Source organism: Mauremys mutica, chromosome 9 (assembly GCF_020497125.1).
Source record: "Mauremys mutica isolate MM-2020 ecotype Southern chromosome 9, ASM2049712v1, whole genome shotgun sequence".
NCBI lineage: Eukaryota > Metazoa > Chordata > Testudines > Geoemydidae > Mauremys > Mauremys mutica.
In genome coordinates this window covers 17,991,951-18,016,872 of record NC_059080.1, presented here as the reverse complement: position 1 = coordinate 18,016,872, position 24,922 = coordinate 17,991,951, and the positions used below count along the sequence as shown (strand labels likewise).

General features: G+C 42.7%; 1 protein-coding gene across 4 annotated transcripts in view; it reads left to right on the top strand.

The window, feature by feature from the left end:
* AMMECR1 (AMMECR nuclear protein 1) overlaps positions 1 to 24,922 on the top strand; it is a 117,566-nt gene that overhangs the window by 33,622 nt on the left and 59,022 nt on the right. For 3 of the 4 annotated variants that reach the window (XM_045030128.1, XM_045030127.1, XM_045030130.1), the window contains exon 2: positions 8,363 to 8,473. The exons of the other annotated variant lie outside the window; for it this stretch is intronic. In XM_045030128.1, the coding sequence (XP_044886063.1) occupies positions 8,363 to 8,473 (111 nt within the window). The remainder of the gene's footprint in view (positions 1 to 8,362; positions 8,474 to 24,922) is intronic. 4 annotated transcript variants of the gene reach the window in all.

The window sequence follows — 24,922 nt, the reverse complement described above, 5'->3', positions numbered from 1 at the left end:
AAGCTAGGACTATAACAGGGTTTAAAAGAGAACTAGATACTCATCCTGGCTAATAGCCATAAATGGACTTAACCTCGAGGAATGTAAGGAATGGTGTCCCTGGCCTCTGTTTGTCAGGGGGTGGTGATGGATGGCAGGAGAGAGATCACTTGATCATTGCCTGTTAGGTTCACTCCCTCTGGGGCACCTGGCATTGGTCACTGTCAGCAGACAGGATACTGGGCTGGATGGACCTTTGGTCTGACCCAATATGGCCATTCTTATGTTCTTATGTCCCCCTGTCTCTCCCCCACTAGAGCCTTTTTCTCATGCTAGAGTCATTCACTATGGCAGGAAAGGCTGAGGCAGCAGGACAGTAAAACAGTATAGGAATGGGAGACACTCTTCTTGGGTGTGTAGAGTATATATCCTGGGGTTCCAGCCTGTCTCTGCTCTACTTGCCAAGGCAGTGCCTCACTGTCTGCACTGCTATTTGTACCTGTGCTAGCTGGGAGTGCAGTGTATGTGCTGCACATGCCGCCTTAAGTGTAGGCCTACCCTAAATGTGAGTACACGTTGGCTTTGCTTAATTTACAGTTGTATTAGAATGAAATCCTGATAAGTATTTTGGAGTATGCTCTGTTTTGGGAAGCTTATTTGTGGGAGAGGGATTGGAGAAGAAAAATATCCTCAAGAGTTCTCTAGTGAAGACAAAAGCCTAGTTTCCACCCAAGATAAAAATCAGCGAGCCAGAGATCTTTCACAGTACTAGAATATCGATTGAGCACACACGCCAAACAGAAACAATTCATACAACAAAAAAACAGCTTGACTGGCCATGAAATTAAAGGGAAACATTTATAGACATTCCAGAACAATGAAAAATGGAATAATATCTGAAAGTGTCTAAATTGGGTATTTATACTGATATACACCGAAGTAATCCCATTCATTGGCTACAATGCATTTATATATGGGATTGGAAAGATTAGATATTTACGGTAAATTGCACACAAACCCATGACAAATATTTCCATTGATAACTGAAATTTACAGGTAGGCAAAGTAAGAAAAATGCTGCGTGTGAACTTAGTGTCAAAATCCAATGATTTAGACTTTTGAATCAGGCTTGCTAGAAGTGGACTAACAAATGAATCAACGAATTTTTACTATTCAAGTATATTTACTGTGTTTATTTTGTAATTTGGGTGATATCGGCAACTGGTGTTAAGTTTATAAGGCTTTTTTTATTATTTCAGTATCTGCCATTAAATTATTGTCTGCTTCCCTCTTAATTTCCCCTAACTGTGAACATTTAAATGAATAAAAAACCTAAATTTAAAAAAAAATTGAGTCAAAATTATAAAAATCAAACTCTGCAGAACCTAAATATACTGTAAACATGTACAAAAGTGTAAACACTGTAAATATGCAAATGCACGTAATAGAATGGCAACTTGCATGAGTTGTTTCCTTTGTACTGAAAGAATACGGATTTCTAAATGTAAACACTTGATGGTGGAAGTATGACAAGTCCTTGGCTCATTCATTCTTGCAGTGATAGCTGACTGATTACTGAAATATCTTGAACTATTTTTTGCTTTCAGACTAAATGCTTTCAGTAACATTGCATAGAAAGTAGATCACAGGTAAATTTTAGGTGATGTCAGCTGTAAAATTTTAATAAGAATACTTGGGTGTTACTATTAACTGACACAGAAATTGTACCACAGTGTGTCATGGCAGAATTATGGGAACATCTGGAACTTTTGGTGTGACGAGACTGCTTTCCAAGTTTTCTTTCAACATATATATGTCTATTCTTAAGATAGCACCCTTGACCCAAAGCTCTCCCAAGTTCTAAGAAATCAAGCTTCAGAACTCCCCTGTGGAGTAAGATGATATTTCTTTGTGCTTCGTTTACTTCATTAGTGAAAATATTGGGTAAGGAGGAAGGAATAAATTGTCTCTGGTCATACAGCCAATTTATTGGCACAGCTGTGGTTAGAACCTTGATTTACTGACTCCCAGGCTTGTATTTCAGCCACAGGCAAATGTTTAGTTAATCAAAAATGCAGTAGTTACAATGGGGTCTCAAACTCTTAGGGTGGACCACGTGTTAGTAGACGCTGTTCTGGGGACAACTTTCCCTCCTCTTCACAATCACCTAACATCCTATGGCAACTGCAACAGTTGCCTACATGGAGAAGTAATATCAGTTAAACGTTTAGTGTATTTTAGACATTTGACAACCGGAAATGAGAAGAGCCAGCAATAAGTGATCAGCCAGCTATCTATGGACCATGGGCTTACAACTTCTGCAATAGATAATTCTGCCAGTCTTGTGCTTTATGCTTGTGCTTCGAGCTAGGCAGCGCGCTGTGAGAACCTGTGATAGCCACTGGCTGGTATCACTTTGCAAGTTTAGTAGCGGCTCTGTGATTTCAAGGCACCTTAAAACCAGTTGCAGTTTTCAAGAGAGTCATGCAAACAAGGGGAAACTGAATATACAATTTAACAGGTAAAAAGCAGATGGATGTTGTAGAGCAGGGATCGGCAACCTTTGGCACGCAGCCTGCCAGGGTAAGCACCCTGGCAGGCTGGGCTGGTTTGTTTATTTGCCGTGTCCGCAGGTTCGGCCGATCGCGGCTCCCACTGGCCATGATTTGCCAGGGCCGCCCAGAGGATTCCGGGGGCCCGGGGTCTTCGGCGGCGGGGGGCCCTTCTGTTCCGGGACCCGCCGCCGAAGTGCCCCGAAGACCCGCGGCGGGGGCCCCCCCACTGCCGAATTACCGCCGAAGCGGGACCCGCCGCCGAAGTGCAGCCGGGTCTTCGGCGGTAATTCAGCGGCGGGGGGCTCCCTGCCGTGGGTCTTCGGGGCACTTCGGCGGCGGGTCCCGGAACGGAAGGGTCCCCCGCCGCCGAATTACCGCCGAAGACCGAGCTGAACTTCGGCGGCGGGTCCCGCTCCGTCTTCGGCGGTAATTCGCCAGCGGGGGGTCCTTCTGCCCCGGAGCGGAAGGGCCCCCCGCCAGCGAAGACCGGGAGCGAAGAAGCTCCTGCGCCCGGCCCCGCAAGAGTTTTCCGGGCCCCCCGGAGCGAGTGAGGGACCCCGCTCCAGGGGCCCCGAAAAACTCTCATGGGGCCCCTGTGGGGCTTGGGGCCTGGAGCAAATTGCCCCTCTTTCGCCCCCCCCCCCTCTGGGCGGCCCTGTGATTTGCTGCTCCTGGCCAATGGGGGCTGCGGGAAGTGGCACAGGCCGAGGTATGTGCTGGCCGCCACTTCCCGCAGCCCCCATTGGCCTGCAGCGGCGAACCGCAGCCAGTAGGAGCCGCGATTGGCTGAACTTGCGGACGCAGCAGGCAAACTAGCCTGACCCGCCGGAGTGCTTACCCTGGCGGGCCGCAGGCCAAAGGTTGCCAATCCCTGTTGTAGAGAGTAATGAAGCTGGTATCATTTTCCTAGTTTACATTTGTTTAGTTTACATTAGTTTTTCTGTATAATCTGTTTGCTTTATGGGGTCTTAGTAGCAGGCAAGGACTTAATAGATTCAGAGATTAAGGCCAGAATGGCAATTAGATGGCCTATGAAACTTTAACCAATGATTCTCCCATTTAACTTGACAATTTGTGGTGGAACTAGAATGTAGCTATGCATCCAGATTCAAATTTGAACTCTCCTCGTAGTATGAATGTATCTTGCCTATCTATATGTACTTCTGTCAGCGACCCTGCAGGGGTCTATTAACCCCTCTGGCATTCAGCAGTAGTTTATTTACAGACTTCCCCTTGCCCTTTAAAGCAGACATATCAGTTAATTCTAGCAGGAATCCCCACTTGGCCTGAAAAAGATAACTCAGAACAAAGTATTTGCGTAAACCGGTATGTGTGTGTCTGAATTCTAACTTCCATACATTATACCTTAGTATAATACAGCTAATAAATCTCTAACCTTAGACAAAAAGGGTAAGAAGACAGTGTTGAGCTCCAACTAGAATATTTTTTCAGACTTATCTGAGCAAAGGGAGATTGTGACGGGTGCTCCAAACAATTGAACAATTCCCTTGATCTCTTCAAATCAAGGCTAGATGCCTTTCTGGAAGGTATGCAATAGTCAGACAGGTTATTGGTCTCAGTGCAGTGGTAATTGGGTGAAATACTATGTCTTGTGTTAGAAAGGAGGTCAGACTAGATGACCCCAATGGTTCCTCTGGTCTTAAAAAAAAAAAAAAAAAAAATCTATGAAAAGAGCAAAAAAAGCAAAAGATCCGTCTACCTCCTTTTCAGGTTCATCAAAAATAAAATACAAAGTAAGAGACGTCTTAAACTGCCTCCTCAGTTCGTCATCACTAGAAGAAGGTGAGCTCTTCCAGTCTAATAAAGGAGAGTCACAAGATTCCACCGGGGCAGATCACTTTGTTTAGTGCTCTGAAAGTCTTCTGCATGTAAAGTTTCAGGGCCCATTCAGCTTTGCAGTGACTGAATTATTTTTATATATTGGGGAGAGAAGACTTGATGTGGCCCCAGACACACAAGAACATTGTAACTAAATTAGTTTCCAAAAATTGCTACAATAACTCACTCATCTCTGAAAGTAAGGGATTAATTCTATGCTCTCTCCTCAAAGTTTGCCATGTGATTGCAGGGACACTAATGGCAGACTCTGCCACCATCTAAACTGGTAATATTAAATAGGACCATTGTAGAATGGCAGGTGGCAACAATCACATGGTGGTCTTGCATTTTCAAAGGCACTTTGTATATTTCCGTGGTCTCATGAACTATGATCTCCATACTATAAGAAAAGGCCCTCTAATGGTTGGTTCTTAGACTGCTTCAGAATTGAAATACCTTGTGTTTTTTGAAATAGTGTAGGGCTTGGAGAAGAAAGGTGGCAAGGGAGAGGTGACTGTCTTGCAAAAGAGAAGAAGCTTCTGGGCTGTCGTCTGACTAGTCCCTCAAAGAAAGGGAGTTTGTTATGGAAAGTGAGAGTGCAAGAAGGTTTTCAAAGCTCATAATGAAAAGTTTGTGGTGCAGTATTCCCAGGGTTATCATCTAGCTTCATGCTCAGCCGATAGCAATATCAAATCTGTTTTGACATCTCTTTTGATGCAGCCATTTCAGGGCTGTTCCTGTACCCATATAAGCTTTATTAATTTTGCTTCTTTCTTTAGAGAAACACAATAGCTGGTGCATTCACCTTGTAATCTCCTGAGTCTCAAACCCACTAATGTGAGATATTCCTCCCATCTTAGAAGGCAATGACCACCTCAAGATATTTTTGATTGAAAAAATATCAGTGGAAAATCAGGTAGCCTTGGCAGTGGTGGCTTGTGCCAGACTAACCTTGGTATCCCTGGGGAGTGGGGGGGACGGTATGATCAAAGGACATTTTGAGTAGAAAAATCAGTGCAGCATTCATGAGGCAGTAGCAACTGGTTTAGATGTATTTATTCAGAGGATTTATTTCTCCAGGATATTGTTAGACTGGATGAAGGTCATGGCGCCATAATGCCTGCCTGCTAACTGAGCTCTAGACAGATGTAGAAAGAGATAAATGCATGCCTTACTGTAGCAGATTTTATACAATGCTTTCAAAGTCTTGATACCAGGTATGGCACACATCTTTTGTCACAATTGTCTGTGAACAGAGACTTTCCCTGAAATGTGAAGCCAGATTTTACTTGAGATGAACAATCAGTCTAGACCAGAGGTACGCAACTTTTCTTAATAAAGAGTGTCTTATGTATATCTCTCCTCCTAGTTATGACCCCATTGTGATCAGTCATACATGTGACAAATTGCTTATAGGAAAGACTAAAACAAGGACATGTCTGAAGGACTGATATTTATACCTTCTTATTTGTATTTCACTACTAAGTAATTGTTTTCTTTTAATAGAAAATGCAGTAGACTCCTCCTGTTTTTCTTTTCTCTCCCACCCCTATCTCCTCTGCAGACCCCCACTGCCCTTTTCCTGCATTCTGGAACTCCCATCTGAGGCTGTTCATCTCAAGAACTCTGTAGGACTTGAATTTCAACCCTGCATATTTCAGGGGACTGGGGATCCAGGAACTACATGAACTTTCTTCTCCCTCTGCCTACAACTCCACCTGCTCTTGCTCCCCAGGGCTTACCTCTGCTAGTGTGCAGACTCCTTCCCCCATCCAGACACACTACCTACTGCCCCAGAGAGAGACTGCTTTCTTCTGTCCCAACTTGCCAATTTGTTCAGTGCCCATGCCCTCTCCCTGATATACTTCCTTGCTCCTCCTATCCCACCCATCATGCACTTCCTGCTTCTCTGTTTGCTTGCCTGCTAGAATCCCTTGCCTAACTTTGGTATTCCTTATCTCCCTTTCGCCACCCCCCACTTTATCCTTGCTCCAAACGCTGACACTCCCCAGATTCAACCTACCAACTTGAGTCAAGCTGTCTGCTTCCCTGGCCCCTTCTCCAAGCCCTGTCCCCTTGGTGAAAGCAGGGAGGATAGAACAAGTGATAAATGTAGGAGAACCAGGTGATGTCTCAAGCAATAGACTACAGTCTGAGATGTGTTGACTCTAGGCCATATGAATGTAATGCTCTAGCTTGTGGCAGCAGAAAGAATTGCAAAAATATTTAGATTTTGATATGCAAGTTATTTTGCTCAAAGATGAACTAGGTTCAGTTTTCATTAAAACTTGCCTTACCTGCATTAATACCTTCAATGTCTTAAAATACATTTTTTTAAAAATTTTAATCGTTTGTCCTTTTTGCCATTTGACTGCCATGTTCCATCTTGGCTATGAGTAGACTAGAACAGCGGTTCACAAACTTCATTGCACCACGATCCCCTTCTGACAACAAAATTACTACATGACTCTTGGGGAGGGGGTGGAGCCAGAGCCCCACTGCCCTGGGTGCGAGTGGAGTTCAGGCGTCAGCCCGGCATCCCAGCAAGTCTAATGCTGGCCCTGGTGACCCCATTATAATGGGGTTCTGACCCCCTTTGGGGTCCTTACCTACAGTTTGAGAACCGCTGGATTAGAAAATACCAAGTCAGTGTAATTTTCTGGTTCTCATGCACTGGCACAATGCTGTAATGTTTGGGGCTACATCCACTGTAGGGGAAAGCTTAGATCCAAATTATTTTTTTCATTAAATAAAAAAATTCTGTTGATCTTTGTTTAACAAAACGAATGTATGTTTTGGCCCTAAACTATCTGACATTATCTTGTTAAATCAGATTATCTAAATGTTAATGTTTAAGAAGTCGAGTTCATTGTCACACATGGACTTAATATAATCTGTCCCACGTCCCCACAAATTGAGGTGGGTAAGACCAAGGCCCCAGTCCTATAGGCACTTGTGCTTAACTTTGTGAACGTCCGAGTACTTCTATTGACTTCAAATGGACTGCACACACATGAGTGTATGCATGGGTCACCACTAAAGTGGTTCATTGTTATTGGTAGGAGTCAGTAATCCATGTTGCCCCTTAGTGAGGCTTGCTTTTTAAAAAAAAAAATAAAATTGAAGCTTAAGTGTTCCTGGTATTCTTTGAAGTTTGAGTGGTGAAAGTGGGACTGATAGAGGTTTAAACCAACCTTACAAAATCTTACTGCTCACTTTGGGGGGGCGGGAGGGGTCAAAGGGGGATGAATTAGCAAAATTGTTACACATGCACAGATTAAGATTTATGTTGAGCTCAGAAAATGAGTTCTGGCTGCTGAATTGGACTGTTTACAGAGAAGATACCACTTTGGCCTTTGCACTACTGATTATCATCTTTCAGAAGATGGGCTTGTCGCCAAGAGAGACTTGGCCATCGTGGAGAAAATTTCCTTTGTACAGGCTTATATTTTAAAATCTAGATAGCATCTGTCCTTAAATGCCTTTTGCCTGCCTTACGGGGGATTCTGTTAGTGCTCAGCTCAAAATTAAAAAGAGCAAGGATTTTCTGTATGACTAGTATGAATGGGATATTATCCTTTGTTCTGTGGTGGTCTCATAAGAACTGTCTTTCTATAGCAAAGAGATGTCTGAGGGAAGATTTCTTGGCTTCTGGGGAGAGAGTCTAAGGGAAGATAAGCAAACATACAAAATGCATCATGTCAGCTAGCAAGAGATTTGCTTCTCTGGCTATTGAGTATTGTAGCTAGAGACTAGTCTGGTTTCCAGCATTTGAATCTGAATGACATGGGCCTTTCTACAGTAGACAAAGCAGAAATAGTAAAATAGGCTTCCGAATACTGTGGCCAGTGCAGAAGCAGCTAATTTGTAGGGTTTGTTTAGTTTTGCTACAGAGAATTATGTTATTGAAATACCACTTTGACTATCAATACTGTAACACTTGTAAGAATTCTGCAGTCACACATGCCTTTTCTTCCTCCCTAAAACAGCCCGCTGTTTGTAACGTGGAAGATTGGTCGAGATAAACGATTGCGTGGATGCATAGGTACTTTTTCAGCCATGAACCTGCATTCAGGACTCAGGGAGTACACACTTACTAGGTAAGATCTGGTTTTGTTGTTTCAACTTCTGCATTTAAATATTTTAATAAGGGAATCAAAACAGAACCTGAATTTTGTGATTTCTTTGTTTCTGAATTTGTCAGCCAAAATTTTTAACTCCTTTGACACCATCTAAATTTCCCTACTATGTGATCACTGGTACTGTGGTGTTAATAGCTTCAGTTAAACCCATAGCTGGATTCTTTTTCTTTGTCTAAAATACTGTTTTCCAGAAACTTACTATAACTGACTCATAGTAGTTTTTTTTTCCCCAGTGGATAGACAACTTTTGATCTTAATAGTTAATTTGAGGGAAGAATACCAGAAAGTCAGTTTTGGGGATTATCATATTCACAAGTCTAAAACAGCAGGTATTCTCACCTCTTCTCCATCAGGTGCTTCCAATCAGCTGCAGTTAATTTAATCCTACAAATTTTCATTACATATACTCTTCAGATACATCCCAGCCCCTGAGTGGGAAACTTCTGGACTAGGGAGGTAAGTGATAATCCTCACTTCCCTGACAGCATAATCCTTTATTTTTGAGCCACACCCAAAATCATCCACTTTAGTGTTTCTTTTCCTTTTTCATAGGGTGAAAAATTAATACATCACTAGAGCTATAAGTAGGGATTGTACTTGGTTTCCTTTGATTATTTGTGATTTTAGGTTCTCTAAAGTGTGGGTGGGATTGAACTGTAAAAGAAATTTTAACAGCAATGTACCGCTTTGTAGCCCTTCAAAATGGAAAATATATTCTGGTGCATGTAGACTTCTAGGATGGTTACCATCCCATCTCTATTACTCTAAGTACTTGCGTTTGGAGACTTGCTTCTAGTGCTGGATCTTCCTCTATTGTTAAAATCCCACACTGCTAATATTAAGTGTTGACATAATGGAGTATAGTCATGTCTCTCTCTGTCTCTCTGTGAATGATTAAGCTAATAAAATCCTGAGACTACTTCAGGCTTAGCCGGCAAATGCAGGAAGCAACTCAACTATTCATTTGCTTGGGTGCCTCAAACTTGGAGAAAACCTAGCTGTCTTCATTGTATTAGTTATAATACCTGGAACATCTCTGGCTATGCTTTGTTAAGACTCTGCAATCAAAAATGATCAGTAAAACAAGACTTGTAAAATATATTATACATTATTACTAGTAGTATTTGTATAACATTGTGCCTAGAGTTTTAAAGGAAGTTAAGGACTCATCATACTAGGAACTGTACAGACAGTAAAACACTTCCAAAGAGCTTAAAGTCTAAAAGTATATTCTGCTGTTTTGGGTCAGGTATTGCAGGTTTGTGCAGAAAACCTCCATCAGAGGCTAGGAGAAAGAAGTCAGAACACAGAAGTGAAGTCTAATGGCAAACAATAAAACAAAGAAAGAAAATATAAGGAGGCACTTGGAATACCGTAAATACTATAGAATTGGTAAACCTGTGGAAATTGATGTGAAGAGGACAGATTACCTAATCTTGAGGGAATCCATGGAAGAACGTTTAAAACATGCAAGTTAACTGCAGTGTCAGTCATAGTCTTTCATTGTCCAGGAGTTCATGGCACGGTACTCTTGTGTGATTTAGAAGATGCTTGGAAGACACTTTTATCATTACATTCCAAATTCAGAAGTTGGAAAGGGTAACAAAAATATTAAAAGTGGCACCTAACATAATGGCATCAAAATAGCTTAAATACACTATTTAAATGGACAAGTAATACGGAAAATTACACTAAGCTATCCAGGAGGAGGTTTTAATAGGAAGATGCTATCAAGCTTGAGCACAGGAGAATGTGATTACAGCTCAGTATTTTTCCCACATGAAGGGAAACCTTATACCTCAAGAACTAAAAGCCAACCTAATTTGTGAAATAGGGCTCTTTGTAAAACAGTGAGCATACTTAATTTTCACTACTTGTTTGAAAATCTTTACTGGTTCTTCTGGAATCCCCCGTTATTTTTACAGGAAATCTCTCAAACTTGTGTTGTTTTTTTAACAGCTTTCAGTATGATAGAAACATTCTAGGTGTGAGCACTGGGATTCTGAGTAAGTTACAAGGTTTCTGGAATTTGATGGCACATATATGCAGAGAGACTATTGATTTGTATTGGCTAGCATGAGATTGTGGTGGTGGTGGCAGCGACTTTCTGTGCAGCAGATGTTTAGAAAGAAGAAAAAAAAAAACGTTGAGTGCATTATCTGCATTTCCCAGACAAGTTTCCTTTATCTCCAAAAAGTGAAGGAAAGAGTGAAATTATCAGGGAAGGAGCTCTCAGCCTTTAAACAAAGGAACTTTCCAGAAAGAAACTTGGAGAACCAGAGCAGAAGAGACCCTCAAATGGCCATCAGTTTTCATGACTTGAGGCTTCACAAGCCCCACTAGGAGAGACCCAAAACTAGGATGTTCTAATTGGTTAAACGGTATGTGAGCTATGACATTCTTGAGGAAGGTAAAAATAGTTCCCAAAAGCAAAGAAAAATTATTGAAAATGCTTTGGAGGCAAACTAATCCAGAGGGCAGACTGCTCATGAACGGGCCATCAGCACCTGAGACTAGAACTTGATCATAATAGTCAAAGAACAAAGTTGCAGGCTAAGCTCCTCCTGACCTTGATCACATGTTGCCTTCAAGACATCTTATTCAGCTGTTTCAGAAAAAAGGAAGCTCTTGCAAAAGATGCCTTCTTGATTCATTCTAAGCCTTTTTGGTAACTTCCAGACTGTGGATTGAGATGAATTTTTCAGAGCCCTTCAGCATCCACAGACCTTGCTGACTAAAGACTAAGGAAGCACTCTCATCGGATGATTGAAAACCTCTTAAACTAGACTTTCATTTTCAAAACTTGGAATTAGGAATTTCAAGGTACTCACCATACTAAGAGGCTAACTTTTCTAGTATGTCAGTTGGCTGTGGTTTCAAGGAGTGAGTTAGAACACCTTGTGCTAATCAAGGTATACTAGGCTTCCTTCATATTGGGATGAGATAAAGATGTCACTAACATTTGGCACATCAGGATATCAGACTTCATTAGTTCTGCAGGTGATCTCTAATTCCCTCCACTCTTCACAGTACACAGTAATTTAATTTCTTTTAAATAAAGAAAAGATAGTGGATCTGTCAATCCAAAATGAGTAGCTTTCTCTCTCACCCTACCCTTTTTGGAAGCCAAGCCCACAAGTCTGGCAACTGCCTTTTACAGTCTTAGACCAAAAAAGGTAGTAATGTGATAGAAAATGAGTTCTGCATTTTGAGCAATGTAGGTTATTAGTGGTATTGCCAGCATGCTCTGAACAGGAAATTTCTGATGTTGAATGACTCATAATTAATTGGATGCATCTGCCCAGGTCGTGAGGAAGGGATGAGAATACCCATAGTTTAAAAAGTTAGTAATGTATTTCTAATAAAATTGAATTCTACAAGATTTACTTTACAGATACATAAAACTGTGGGAGGGGGAAGGAAGTGAATTATTGCAGGATTTCATGAAAGGAGTGAGTGGGCGAGGTTCTGTGGCCTGCAACGTGCAGGAGTCAGACTAGATCTGCCGTTCTCAACCTGTTTACCATTGTGGGCTGCATATGCATCCTGCAATGCGTTGTGAGCTGCATCCAATCCTAGCAGCGTGGCCCTGAAAATGTCACATGTGCCACAACTCTGTGCTGATTGAGCCGCAAGCAGCCCATGGGCCGCAGGTTGAGAACCACTGTACTAGATGATCACGATGGTCCCTTCTGGCTTTTGAGTCTGAGTAGAAGTTTGAATGTAGTGATTGACATGAGTTTAGCAAAAGGCTAACTGGGTAAAAATAAATCTAACCTTTTTCAAAGGCATTGCAATATTTAATATTGTAGGATTTAAGAACTATACCATGGAAAAACAGTCCTTCAGACTGATTGTATGAACTGAGTAATCCACCTGAACGTATAAAATAAATCAATCCAGATTATGAAAAATTACCTTGTGTTTTGCAGCTTCATCAAGAAAATACACTGAACTTGGAAGCAGGTTACTACAACATTTCAGAACAGGTTGACAAACTTTTTCATGTATTCTGTTCAGCAGTAAGACTTAGGTTTTGGCAGTGAAGACTTACAGCTGAGGTGCTCAATAAAATAAAATTGTTTTTATTTGCTAGTAATCCTTTAGTTACCTGTTAACTAGGTTATAATTCACTGTATATTTCCCACTTGGGTCATACCATAGCTGAAAGGCAGGTTAAGCTAGCAGAGTACAAAACAATTTCTTCTTGATCTAGCAAGAGCAGTGGCATAAAACTATAATTACATCAGTTTCACACTGCTGTTCCTCCAACTTGTACCATAACTGGTGTATATTCCTGGGGAGGTAACTAGTGAGGAGAGGCAGACAGAAGGTTGATTCTGTGACAGAAGGGGAGAGAGAAGAGCAGTAAAAAAAAAAAAAGTTGATTTTGGAAGCCCACAAACCTGAAGTGGACTGGCCTGATGGGCTACAATCTGCACATCCACATTATAGTTTTTATGCCTTATGCCAGCAGGGACCTGGGAGTGCACACAGTGCACTTGTTCTCTGAATGAAAGGTGTATCTTACTACTCTCAGCTGGAGATGATTAGTAGAGAACGTATCTGCTGGGTCTAGAGGGAGGCATGTTCAATATTCCTCCCTGTAATGTTTCTGTGGGAGGACAGGAATAAAAGGAGGGAGTTGGGATTCTAGCTACAAAATCCAAGGAAGGGGGAAGTGCTACACAATTCTCTCCCCTTAAAACTTAATTTTAGAGGTAGATATATTTGAGTTTTAGAACACCAGTACTGTCAATTGGCATACATCTCCCAAGAGTTTAATTGATAATTTAAAAAAAAAATCGCTAAGTTCTTATTCTCCTCCACCCCCATGAAAAAAAAAATCAGTTCTCTTCTCCCACTGTACTGACAGGAAACTAAACATGAGTGTATGAGCTATTTTTTTCATTTTACAAACACTTGAATGATTGATCACAGTAAAAGGGGATTCAAGTTATCTAGTAAGTTTCATAGATGTATATTTGTGTTCTGCTTTTTCCCCCCTTCAGTTGAACTTTAGCATTTTTTGTTTTTGTTCATATTTAAGGTCAATATATAGATTAACGTACAACTTCCATTACATCTCTTCAGTTCTTGGACCACCCTTCTTCACACTAACTCCACACAACCATTTTCAGGTATTATCCCCTATGACTTTATACATCTTTATTCTCTTTCACCACACCTAAGTCCCATGCTCGGTTCAGGGATCTACCAGTCCACAGCATAACTGATGAAACGATTAACACACAACAAAGGATAGCCAAGGTAGCTGTGACTCTGACTTCAGAGTTGAAATTAGTTTCATTCAGAGTCAACTTTTGTTACTCCTGAGCAGTTTGAGCTCCATGGGGTTGATTTTTTCCTGCACAAAGTAGAGTGCATCATCTCTGCGTATTCTAGATCCTGCCAGTTCATGAAATAAAATCTGAGTTTTGAATGTAAGGATTATATTTGAATAAAAGTCAATAAATGGGAGAGTACTACAGGTTACTTTGTCAAGCATAGTAAGGAATGTGATTTATATATAATGGGGCTCTTAAATTCGTGACGTAAGCAGTTCTGACAGTTTGTTTCCAAAATAGTCTTCCATAGGCAAGCAAATTTTGAGTTCAATAGAAATTTGTTTAGGTTCACAGTATATACTGTAGACCAGCTTTTTTCTTTCATGTTGATTATGTTAATAGTCATGTAGTCTTTAAATGTAAATATCTGTTGATGTTCTCTTCATAAGTTATTGAAAGCAGTGTACTTTATATAATCTGATATTACATTCGTTTTTGCTTGTTCCTCCAAATTTATTTTGTGTTCCCTACTCTTAATTATCTTCAAGTTAAACTACTTTGTGCATGTGAGATCTGCGTATGAGAGGGGCTGCCATTTTTTGTTCAACATTTTGAATTAGTATTTGTCATTAAGTAGATGTTACAAAATGTATCATGTCCTATTAATGTCTTGCTAAGAATTGCTTCTGATGGTACAGAATGGTCAATACATCACTTAAACTATTCAAAGAAAATGAAGCCAGAGTGTAAGCATATTTGAGGCAGCAGGGCTTGCTTTACAAGGTGGAAGACATTAGAAACATCAGTGAACACCTCCAGAGAGCTTTTATTGGCAAAGTAGGATACCATTTGCTTCCTTACAAAAAACATAATTAATTGGGTCTCACCACTTACACTAAAGTGTGAAGTGAAGCAGTCAGATTAGCAGAGTTTTTTTTTTAATACACCTAACATAACTATATATTTAAGTAATGGTAAGGTTGTGACAGACAAAACTATTGTTCTGGGACTGCAAGTATGTCTCTCTAGACACAGACTATGATCTAGCAATCAGGCAGGTCCATAGGTGCTATGTACCGTATTGTCCCGAGTATAGGCCGCACTTTTTTCCCCTAATTTAAGTCTTTAAATTAGGGGTGCGGCCTATAATCGGGATCTTGAAAAAAAAAAAAAACAATAAAAATACTTTAAATCCCAGCCGCGGCCGGGACTCAGAGGGCTCTGGGCTGCCCGCCGCGGCGGGGAGCCCAGAGCCCTTTAAATCCCAGCCGCGGTGGGGAATCAGAGCGCTCTGGGCTGCCCACTGCGGCGGGGAGCCCAGAGCCCTTTAAATCCCAGCCGCGGCCGGGACTCAGAGGGCTCTGGGCTGCCCCAGCCGTGCCGCCACCGCCGGCCCCGCATACCCGCCTCCGCCGGCCCTGGCCTCGCGCCGCCCGGCTCCAGCCCCGGCCACATCCCCGCCCTGGCCCCAGGCCCGCCTCCTCCGGCCACGTCCCCGCCTCCCCTGCCACCCGGCTCCACCCCGGCCACGTCCCCGCCTCCCCCGCCGCCCGGCTCCAGCCCCGTGTACCCGCCTCCGCCGGCCCCTGTCTCAGGGCCGCCGGGGGGGGGGGAAAGGGGGCAATTTGCCCCCGGGCCCAGCAGGGGCCCCCACGAGAGTTTTTCGGGGCCCCCGGAGCGGTGTCCTTCACTCGCTCCGGGGGGCCCGGAAAATTCTTGCGGGGCCAGGCGCAGGAGCTTCTTCTGCTCCTGGTCTTCGCCTGCGGGGGGCGGGGTAACCTGGTGAGTTACCGCCCAAGCGGGACCCGCCGCTGAAGTGCAGCCCGGTCTTCGGTGGTAATTCGGCGGCGGGGGGCCCTTCCGTTCCAGGACCCGCCGCCGAAGTGCCCCGAAGACCTGCGGCGGGGCCTCCCGCTGCCGAATTACCGCCGAAGACCGGGCTGCACTTCAGCGGCGGGTCCCACTTCGGCGGTAATTTGGCAGCGGGGGCGCCCCGCGGTGGGTCTTCGGGACACTTCGGTGGCAGGTCCCAGAATGGAAGGGCCCCCCCCCCCCTGCCGAAGACCCTGGGCCCCCAGAATTCTCTGGGCGGCCCTGCCTGGCCGCGCGTCCCCCGCTGCCCGGCGCCAGCCCCGGCCGCGCGTCCCCCGCCGCCCGGCGCCAGCCCCGGCCGCGCGTCCCCCGCCGCCCGGCGCCAGCCCCGGCCGCGCGTCCCCCGCCGCCGGCCCGCCGCCCGGCGCCAGCCCCGGCCGCGCGTCCCCCGCCGCCCGGCGCCAGCCCCGGCCGCGCGTCCCCGTCCCTGCATCCCCTGCCGCCCGGCTCCGGACCCGGCACCGCATCCCTTCCCGGCCGCCCTACTCTGGCCGGCCAGCTACCTGGCTCTGGCCGTCCGGCTCCCGCCACATCCTCCAGCTCCGGGCTCCGGCCGCGTGACTCCTGCCCCGGCCCAGCATCCCGGGGCTCCTAGCTCCAGCCGCGGCCGGACTGTAGTGCCGCCAGCCACATCCAGGCAGCGCAGTAAGGGGGCAGGGAGGGGGTGTTGGAGAGAGGGCAGGGGAGTTCGGGGTGGGGGGTGGATAGGGGTTGGGGGGGTCAGAGGGCAGGGAACAGGGGGATTGAATAGGGGCAATGGTCCTGGTGGGGCAGTTAGAAAGGATCAGGGGATGGATGGGGCGGTGGGAGGCAGTCAGGGGCAAGGGTTCCAGGGGCTGTCTGGGGACAGAGAGAAGGGGTGGTTGGATGGGGCAGGGGTCCCTGGGGTGGGGGGAGGTGTCAAGGAACGCGGGGGGTTGGATGGGTCAGGAGTTCGGGGGGGGGCCATGATTCCTAACCCTAAGAACATTTGCTAATGTTGTTGATTGTTGTGCAGGGGAGAGGGTGAGAACTGTTCCCATCAGTCTCCTTGTTATCCATTCCTTTTCCCTTCTTTATTTACAGTATAACTACAAAATAGTTTTCAATATTTCTGAGTATGTAACATATGCCGTCAAAAGCAGGACTACCAAAAGTGTTAAAAATACTGGTACATGTCTTCCTATTCATTACATAAAATACTGTTTTACTGTTCTACTAATGTGTATATTTTCTTTGTTAAAAAAAGTTAAAAATTTAATTTTTTTAAAATAGCACCAAACTTTAAGGGTGCGGCTTATAATCAGGAGCGGCCTATACTCGGAACAATACATAATAACAGACATGCTGATCTGTGTGCAAGGCTGACTTTACTGAGACTTGACAATAATTCATGTTTCTAAAATCTTCTTTGAACCAAAATATTTTAGATATGAACTTGATAAATAGGCCTAAACTTTTGTCTTGAAGTGGTCCTATCATATGTAGCTTGAATTCACTTTAGTAATAAATTGGATTGTGATATAAACCAACAGAATAATTTAGATTTAAATAAGGCATAGAAACCTTAACTTATCCAACTGAGCCTAGTTATTGCATATGACTCAGTCTATTCAATATGATTGTCTTATTACTATGGAATAGTGTGCATGCCACCATTTCAAAAAAAATTATTGCTTGCATTACATCATCCTGTTATATATTTCCTCAGAAAGCAGAATTAAAGAATAAACTGTCTTTAATAAAAGTAAAATGACTTTTATTAAGTATTGAATTAAATGCTTGTCTATCAACAAAGTTTCTAAAATAACGTAAGTGAAATCTTTTGTTGTGTGTCATTAGAGAGCAAACAATGCATTGGGTGTGGCACATCAAATAATTGAGTTGAGGGTCTCTTATATTTTTTGCAGCAATTTTGCCTTAGTGGCAGACATTAGTATTTGAATTAATACCTTGTTTGAATAAGGAATACCTTTTTCATCTCCTGAAGGAGCTGTAGCATTCCTTTCACTGGGAGCTAAGGATTCTTGCACTTCTTGAGTGCCTTGAAGTTAGAGAGAATTGTGGGTAGGTAAAGTTAACCGTGCTTTGTGAAGGCTTTCCTGTATCTTTTTAAAAAATATTTTACTTTTTAAAAAAGAAGTAGTAAAACATTTCCATAGAGAAACAGAAAACTTGTTTTAAAAATCAATTAAGAGCTCTTAATTTTAAAAAGAGGACTAAGGCATGAGACAGTATAGACTAAGGTTGGTTTGTTCATCCTGAGGAAGCCTGGCTAGACCCAAGTTCTAAACAGTGGATGAAAGTCTATTTCCTTAGCAGCACTTCCTGCAAGAAATAAAAAAAAAACAAATTCCAAATAAAAAGGATAATGTTTAAATTATTTTGAATTTTACTGGAAAAGGAAACTATAAAACCTTAAGGTTTCTGAGAAAACAAATCACCATTCTACCATCCATACAGAGAACCAGAATACTTATGCATATAGGTATGTAAAAGCTAATTACTGACCTATGTGGCAAATTTTATTTGGAGCGTTCAATATTTCAAATGTCTAGAAAAGTGAATTTTTGCAGTTGATATAAGTTATTGTAGAAGTGGCTTAGTTCAATGTGTGGCCCAACGAAGATTTCTACTCGTGTTTTCTCTTCACTAAATTCATCAGGACAGTCAAAACCATCTTTTTTCAGATGCAGCTCAGCATAACTGTTAATCTCTCTCATCTGGTGTAATTCTGTATAACTGAGACAATATTATCAATATTGGGGGGATTAAGAAGTTTTACTCTGACTTTAAGAATGATAGCTGAAATATAACATGTATGGAAAACAAGTATTGGAACCATGTATGCTTATTATAGAATGCATGCTTACAAAAAAGGTTTGAAGTACTTAGTGCTGATTGATTCTTATTTGTGCTGAACAGTGGGTACTAGATGGTGTTGGGAGTTCTCCATTGAATGTGTGTTCATGGGTAACTTGGGACATCCAGTGATCACTCAGTCTTTCCAGAGTGGTGTCTGGGAGGAGCTGTTGAGGTTGGGACTCCAGTCCTTTCCCATGATGTTTTCGTGGCATTTTAAGTGCTTTCTACAGTTTCTTTCCACCACCCTAGGAAGCTAGTGCATACCTACTTGGGTCCAAGCCAGAATTCCAATTGAGTTGGGACAATCTTTTGGCCCTGTCAGACATCCAACTGATTTCATTCATAACCTAAGATTTTGGAGGGGGGGGGGGGGGAAGAGATGTTGAAACTGGAATTACTGGTTTCCAGGTTGTTTTCCCTCCAGAGATGGCTAAAGCACTAAACTTCATTACAATAACTATCTCCCTTCAGTTGCCAAACTGGATCGCTGTTGGTAAACCATATTTTTCTCAAAATAGCTCACTTGAGTTTTGTGCCACTTAATTTCCTCAGATCTTTTGGAATGGGAGTTGCTTTCAACGCAGAGTTTTCATGGCTTGTTGATTTATAAAGCACTGTGAATGTGTTTGGTGTTGTACAATAGAACTGTGCCAGAGAAGTTCCCAGTCCCATCATAGTCTAAGGGCACAGGCTGGAAAGTACAAGACATTACTGTACATTGGCTTATGAATCTAGTGGCATAAATGGAACTGGTCTCAAAGCAGCTGAGTGTAAAGGATTTTTTGAATGAGACAGGAGGGTTTGGTGTATGTTGGGACACTGGTTTAGTCTGGCTGTGACACCAGAGTGGCATGGAAGTTATTTGCTGCTTCTCCTGGGTGTATTTATGCCTGTTTTTCAGCTTGTTCTCAGTGATTAAATGCCTGTTTCTTTAGATATACAAGAGGAGGGGTTTCCCCTCAGCTTAGATGCTAGGTGGAAAAAGAATGGATTGCACCAACTAAACAGTACTTATATGTGCTGAATATGAGGATGGTCTCTTGGTTGTTGCAATTTAATTTATATTTGGATTTTTAAAGACAGACTGGGCTGGTGGAGATTCAGGAGCAGTGGTTATGTGCTGGGAGACCCAACTCAGTAATAAACTAAAAGGCTTGATTTACTTTAGTGGGGTGTTTTATTTGAACTATACAGTTCTTCCATAACTTACCAGGAATGCAAGTGCAAGGGGATAAAGAAAGGGCTCTGAAAATTCCATGCAAGCTGTTAATAGTGTTAAATGTTGCTGCTTTGTGTAGAAGTGACCATGGGATGGGGGCCTCTTAAATTTTTCTGTCTGTAAGCACCTCCTCCATTTAGATTCTGCTTCTCCCTGGCACTTGAGGTTGTATGCAGAGGAAATGTCACAAACTGGATGTGATGGACCAGGATCCAAAGGCCAGTGTTCTCACTGTTCAGTAGGACCTTGTAGCCTGTGAAATTGGCTATGCTCCAGTCAGAATAACGAGAATTAAAATACACATGCTCATAACTTTGCTAGATTTTATACTGTGCTAAACAGATGTAAGCGGTTTCTAAAAGCTGTTCATGTTGAGACCATGAATGGCAAAGCTACATCCACTTAAAAAGTTGGCTTCTTTTATAGAGCTACACATTGAGGTAGCCAAAGAGTTCTTGGAAGGGGAAATGGCATACCCAGCTGTGGGGGAGCTCAAGCAGCCCTCAAAATGTTAAGAACTGTATCAAAGTGTTTAAAGCGTGAGTAAATTCAGAATGAGCAGTCCGAAAACTTAATTTCCACAGGCTTATGTCCCTGCCCTCCTTACCATACAAAGGATCGGCAGTTATTGTGAGCTTTTCATAGACTGGGAGTTCAGCTCAGATAGCCCCTGCTGAAGTGTGCATGTGATCTCTGAAGTTGTTTGAGTCATGGACTCTTAAGTTTGTAAGTTTTAAAATTGGGCTGCTTTTGTGGCAGAAATGTATACAAGTTTTCAAACCTTTTCTAAATATTTTAAATTGAACCATTTAGTTATGCTCAGAATGGTCACTTGTCAGTCAAGTTTGTTAAAGCACTCTTCTCCTTCACCCTTGAACAATCTTCCTAAAGGAAGAAGAAGTGAGCTCACGAAACATGCTGAAATAAATTTGTTAGTCTCAGGTGCCACAAGTACTCCTGTTCACTTTGTGGATACAGACTAACACGGCTGCTACTCTGAAACCTTCCTAAAGGGTGTATATTTGCTGACATTGACAAAAGAAACTTTTGGTGGCACTTACATATAGTATTGACTATTAAAAAAAATCCTGTTGATCTATTTTATAAACAGCAGTTTAATGTCTTTGATACTTTTGAATCATAAATGACATTCCACTAGTACAATTTAGAAAACCTGTAATATCTTGTTTCCAATTTCTCAGAAACACATCAGAATCTACTTTTTACAATGCAGTTTTCAACTTTTGAATGGTGGTTTTGTGTGTGAATGTTTTGTTTCACTCTGTTACACTTCAAAATTTAGAAAAGGTATTTAAAGGTTAACTGTTTATGATCCAAGTGTAGTCTTTTAGATATATTTATTAATTCCATCTACACTGTGACTAGTTGTTTACATTCTAGCCTTTAAAGAAATACATTGAGAAAAAAAATGGCTACACTCCAGCATTATAAAATACATTTTTTAAACTTGCTTTTCAACTAACCCAGATTGGGCTTTCCCAATCGTTTAAACTCTAGTCTATCCTATAGTGCTGGTATAGTACTTTATTTTTACTACAATTTACTAATAGCAAAAAAGTCTGTGGTCCCATACTTAATCTGGCAGGTTGAGAGGTACTAGATGTAAATAACTCCCACAAGAACTTCTGTAACTCTGACAGTTGTTAAAGAGCACTTTGACAACCATGAGCACAACTAATTGCTCCAGGGAGCTTATCCATCTGTCATACACTGTAGTACCAGCTTCACTGGAAACGGCCTTTGTGAAAACAGTAATTGCTAACATATCCTGTAATTCAGTGTCTGAAACTAGATTTAAAATCAGGCTTTTCTTATCAGGGTGGAACTCAGACTTAATTCAAATGAACAATATTAAAGCTTTTTCTTACATTTTATTCATTTTTCAGTTGAGTGGAGAGATTTTGTTCTGGATCTGGTTTGATTTAGCGGGAGGAGAAGAAAAAAGGCACTTCTATAAAGAGCACAACTTTTAATATGCACAATATTTAACTTCATGTACTTCTATAATATTGCAGGGTGAAATAGATCCCAAGCCACTAATAATTTACAAGTCGTTCCTCAATTCAAATACTAGTCTAATTGATATCTAAGTAGTGTTTGCAGTGTTGTGTAATTAAAAGCTAGATTAGAAACACATTGTACATGGAAAGATGCAAGTTAAAGACGGGGAAAAAACCACACTTTTCTTTCTCAACAACCAGCACTGTTAGAGTGAATGGTTTAGAATGTGAAGTATATTTTGTAGATAACTCTAATTTTGGATATGACTTTTTCCCCTCAAATCATTGGCTTATTTTCAGTTCAAATAATAGCCAAAAACGGAAGAAATGTGGTCTGACTGACTGGTTATTTGTCTGATTTAGCAACTTTAAAGAGACAGGTAGTTTAAATTAGTTCATATCTGGGGATTTAGAGGTCTGAATTATTTTTTTTAAGTTCACTATGTTAAAATTTTTTCAAATAGCTTCAATTCTTACAGGAGACAATAAAAAATTCTCCTGTTCCTAGAGCAGCATATTGCCAACATTTTCACAGCAACCTGGATGGTTTGATGCTGGTGCAAAAATCTAGTGAAAAACACCACATACATTTCATCTTTATAAAACATAGGAAAAGGAGGGGACAGCCTTTTCATATGACAACTATTTGGAAAGATGTGACATTCTCAATCCTCTAAAAGGTTGTGATTGCTATCTTAGACAATTTATTTGAACACGTTCTCTTAAAGAATTGGTGCTGTCAGTTATTCCTCCTTAGAAGTTCCTGCACAGTTTTCAAGCTCAGTAGACTTCCCTTTCTCCTCTGCACTGAGGATGCATTCTGCAGTTCAGCTCCCTTCTCCACAAAGGCTTTTTTCCTTTGACCTAGACTGCTAATCTTTTACTGCAAAGAGCAGCAGCTGTGCTTTGTCTGTGGAGGTCTCTGCTCTGCATGCTGCCTCATTAGTTAGGGCAACCCCTCTGTTTGTGTTCTGCTTTCTCATTACTGAAGCAGTGACTTGTTTTCTCATCCATAAACTCTTACCAGGTGTATGAAAGTTTACAAAGGTGTGAAAATACATTTTGAAAACATGTAGGTTACCAAGGACTGTTGGACAGTTTCACAAAACCCGTTGTAGGGATGAATTTCTGATATTCAGGGGGGAGACCCTTTGGAGTTCTGCTTTTTAGAAAGTGGCTGAAACCTATTTGTTGTTTAAAATACAGAGTTTCAAAGCAGGTGGAATTATGGAATGAGAGCTAATGGATATTACATCTATATTTTAAATATCTCGGATCATCTGTAAACAGAATATTTATAGCTGCTTAACAAGTATCAAAATTTTAGTGCTCAGATTTAGTGTGTCGATTTGAGAGAAGTTAACTAAGTTTCCTGAAGTATAACCACCTGAGCTAGAAAATTTTAATTGTACGTGTCACAATTTGTGTAGTAGTTGAAAGATAAGTTACTGTAAGAACTGACCAGATCCTTCATAAATCACTTCATATTTTAGGGCTCAGTCATGCTCAATTGAAGTCACTGGCAAAAACTCCCATTAACTTCGAAGGGAGAAGAATCTGGCCTTTAATTTTTTAATGGGAAGAACATATTCTATAAAATATTTTATTAGTATGCACAAGCTTTCCATTTCAGTCTCCTGGCCATGCATATTCTCCCTCCACTTTTATGTTCTGTAGTAATCTTTACTCTGAGTGAGTGAATTTTCAAGTTCACTGGTATTCAGGTGGGTTAAATATGTACTGTTTGAATACTTAAGTTATAGAATTGAGGCAATAAGACAATGTTGTCCAACCTAAGCTTTTGCCTGTGCTGCTTTTTAAAACTGCCTCTTATTTGCACATGAATATTTTTAGCTGCTACTAACAGACTTATTTGGGATAGGGAATGTAAAAATATGAGGAACTGTAATTGACAGGATTGTAGCGGAAATTTACATTTGGCAGATCTTGTGAGGCTTAAACTCAACTTGATGGCATTTTTCTGTTTGGGTGTAATATAACTTTTGAACACCATAATTCCAAAATTTCAGGGAATGTGTTATGCATCAGTGGGCAGAAACACACTGATTTTGGTGACAGTTGGAAAACCAGGATGAGGAAATAGGGGACATGTGGAGCCCCTGCTATCTAGCTAGCACCATCTACCACAGAGTTAGGTAAACTACGGCCTGCAGGCCACATCGGGCCCGTGGGACCCTCCTGCCTGGCTCCTGGCCCGGGAGGCTAGCCCCTGGCCCCTCCCCCGCTGTTCCACCTCCCCTGCAGCCTCAGCTCACTGCACCACCACTGCAATGCTCTGGGCATCGGGGCTGCGAGCTCTTGCCAGGCAGCACAGCAGCAGAGCCGCAGCCTGACCCGGTGCTCTGTGCTGCGCGGTGGCGTGGCTGGCTCCAGCCGGGCGGCGCAGCTGCCTGTCCTGGTGCTCTGGGCGGCGCGGCTGTAGCATCGCCAGCCACCGGTGCTCCAGGCAGCGCAGGAAGGGGGCAGGGAGCAGGGGGGGGTTGGATAGAGGCCAGGGGAGTTCAGGGTGGTCATCAGGGGGTGGGGGTTTGGATGGGGGTTGGGGTGGTCAGAGGGTGGGGGGAACAGGGGTCTCAGGGGGGCAGTCAGGAAGGAGGGGGGTTGGATGGGGCAGTCAGGGACAGGGGTTCTGGGGCCAGTCAGGGAGAAGGGGTGGTTGGATGGGGCAGGGGCTCCAGGGGGGCAGTCAGGAATGACAGGAGGGGTTGGATGGGGCAGCAGGGGGCAGTCGGGGTGGGGGGTCCAGGGTTTGTCAGAGGATGGGGGGGGTTGGATGGGGCAGGAGTCCCAGGAGGGCCGTGAAGGGGTGAGAAGCAGGGGGGGGGTTGGATGGGGTGGGGTGGAGGCTGGGCCATGCTTGGCTGTTTGGGGAGGCACAGCCTCCCCTAACGGGCCTTCCGTACAATTTTGCTCACCCCGATCTACCGCCTGTTCACCTCTAACTGTCAATAGATCAAAGATCAGGTTAATGCTAGCCATTAACATAGGGAGGTTGGAGGGGTAGAAATGAAGGAATGCAAAGATGTGCTTGCCTACAGAGGTAACAAAGTGTGGGATTCCCTAGTTTAAATATACTATGCAGGTTTGTTGGCACAGGTACTAGCTAATCACAGCTTAATCTGTAATGAGTTTTGGCAAACAT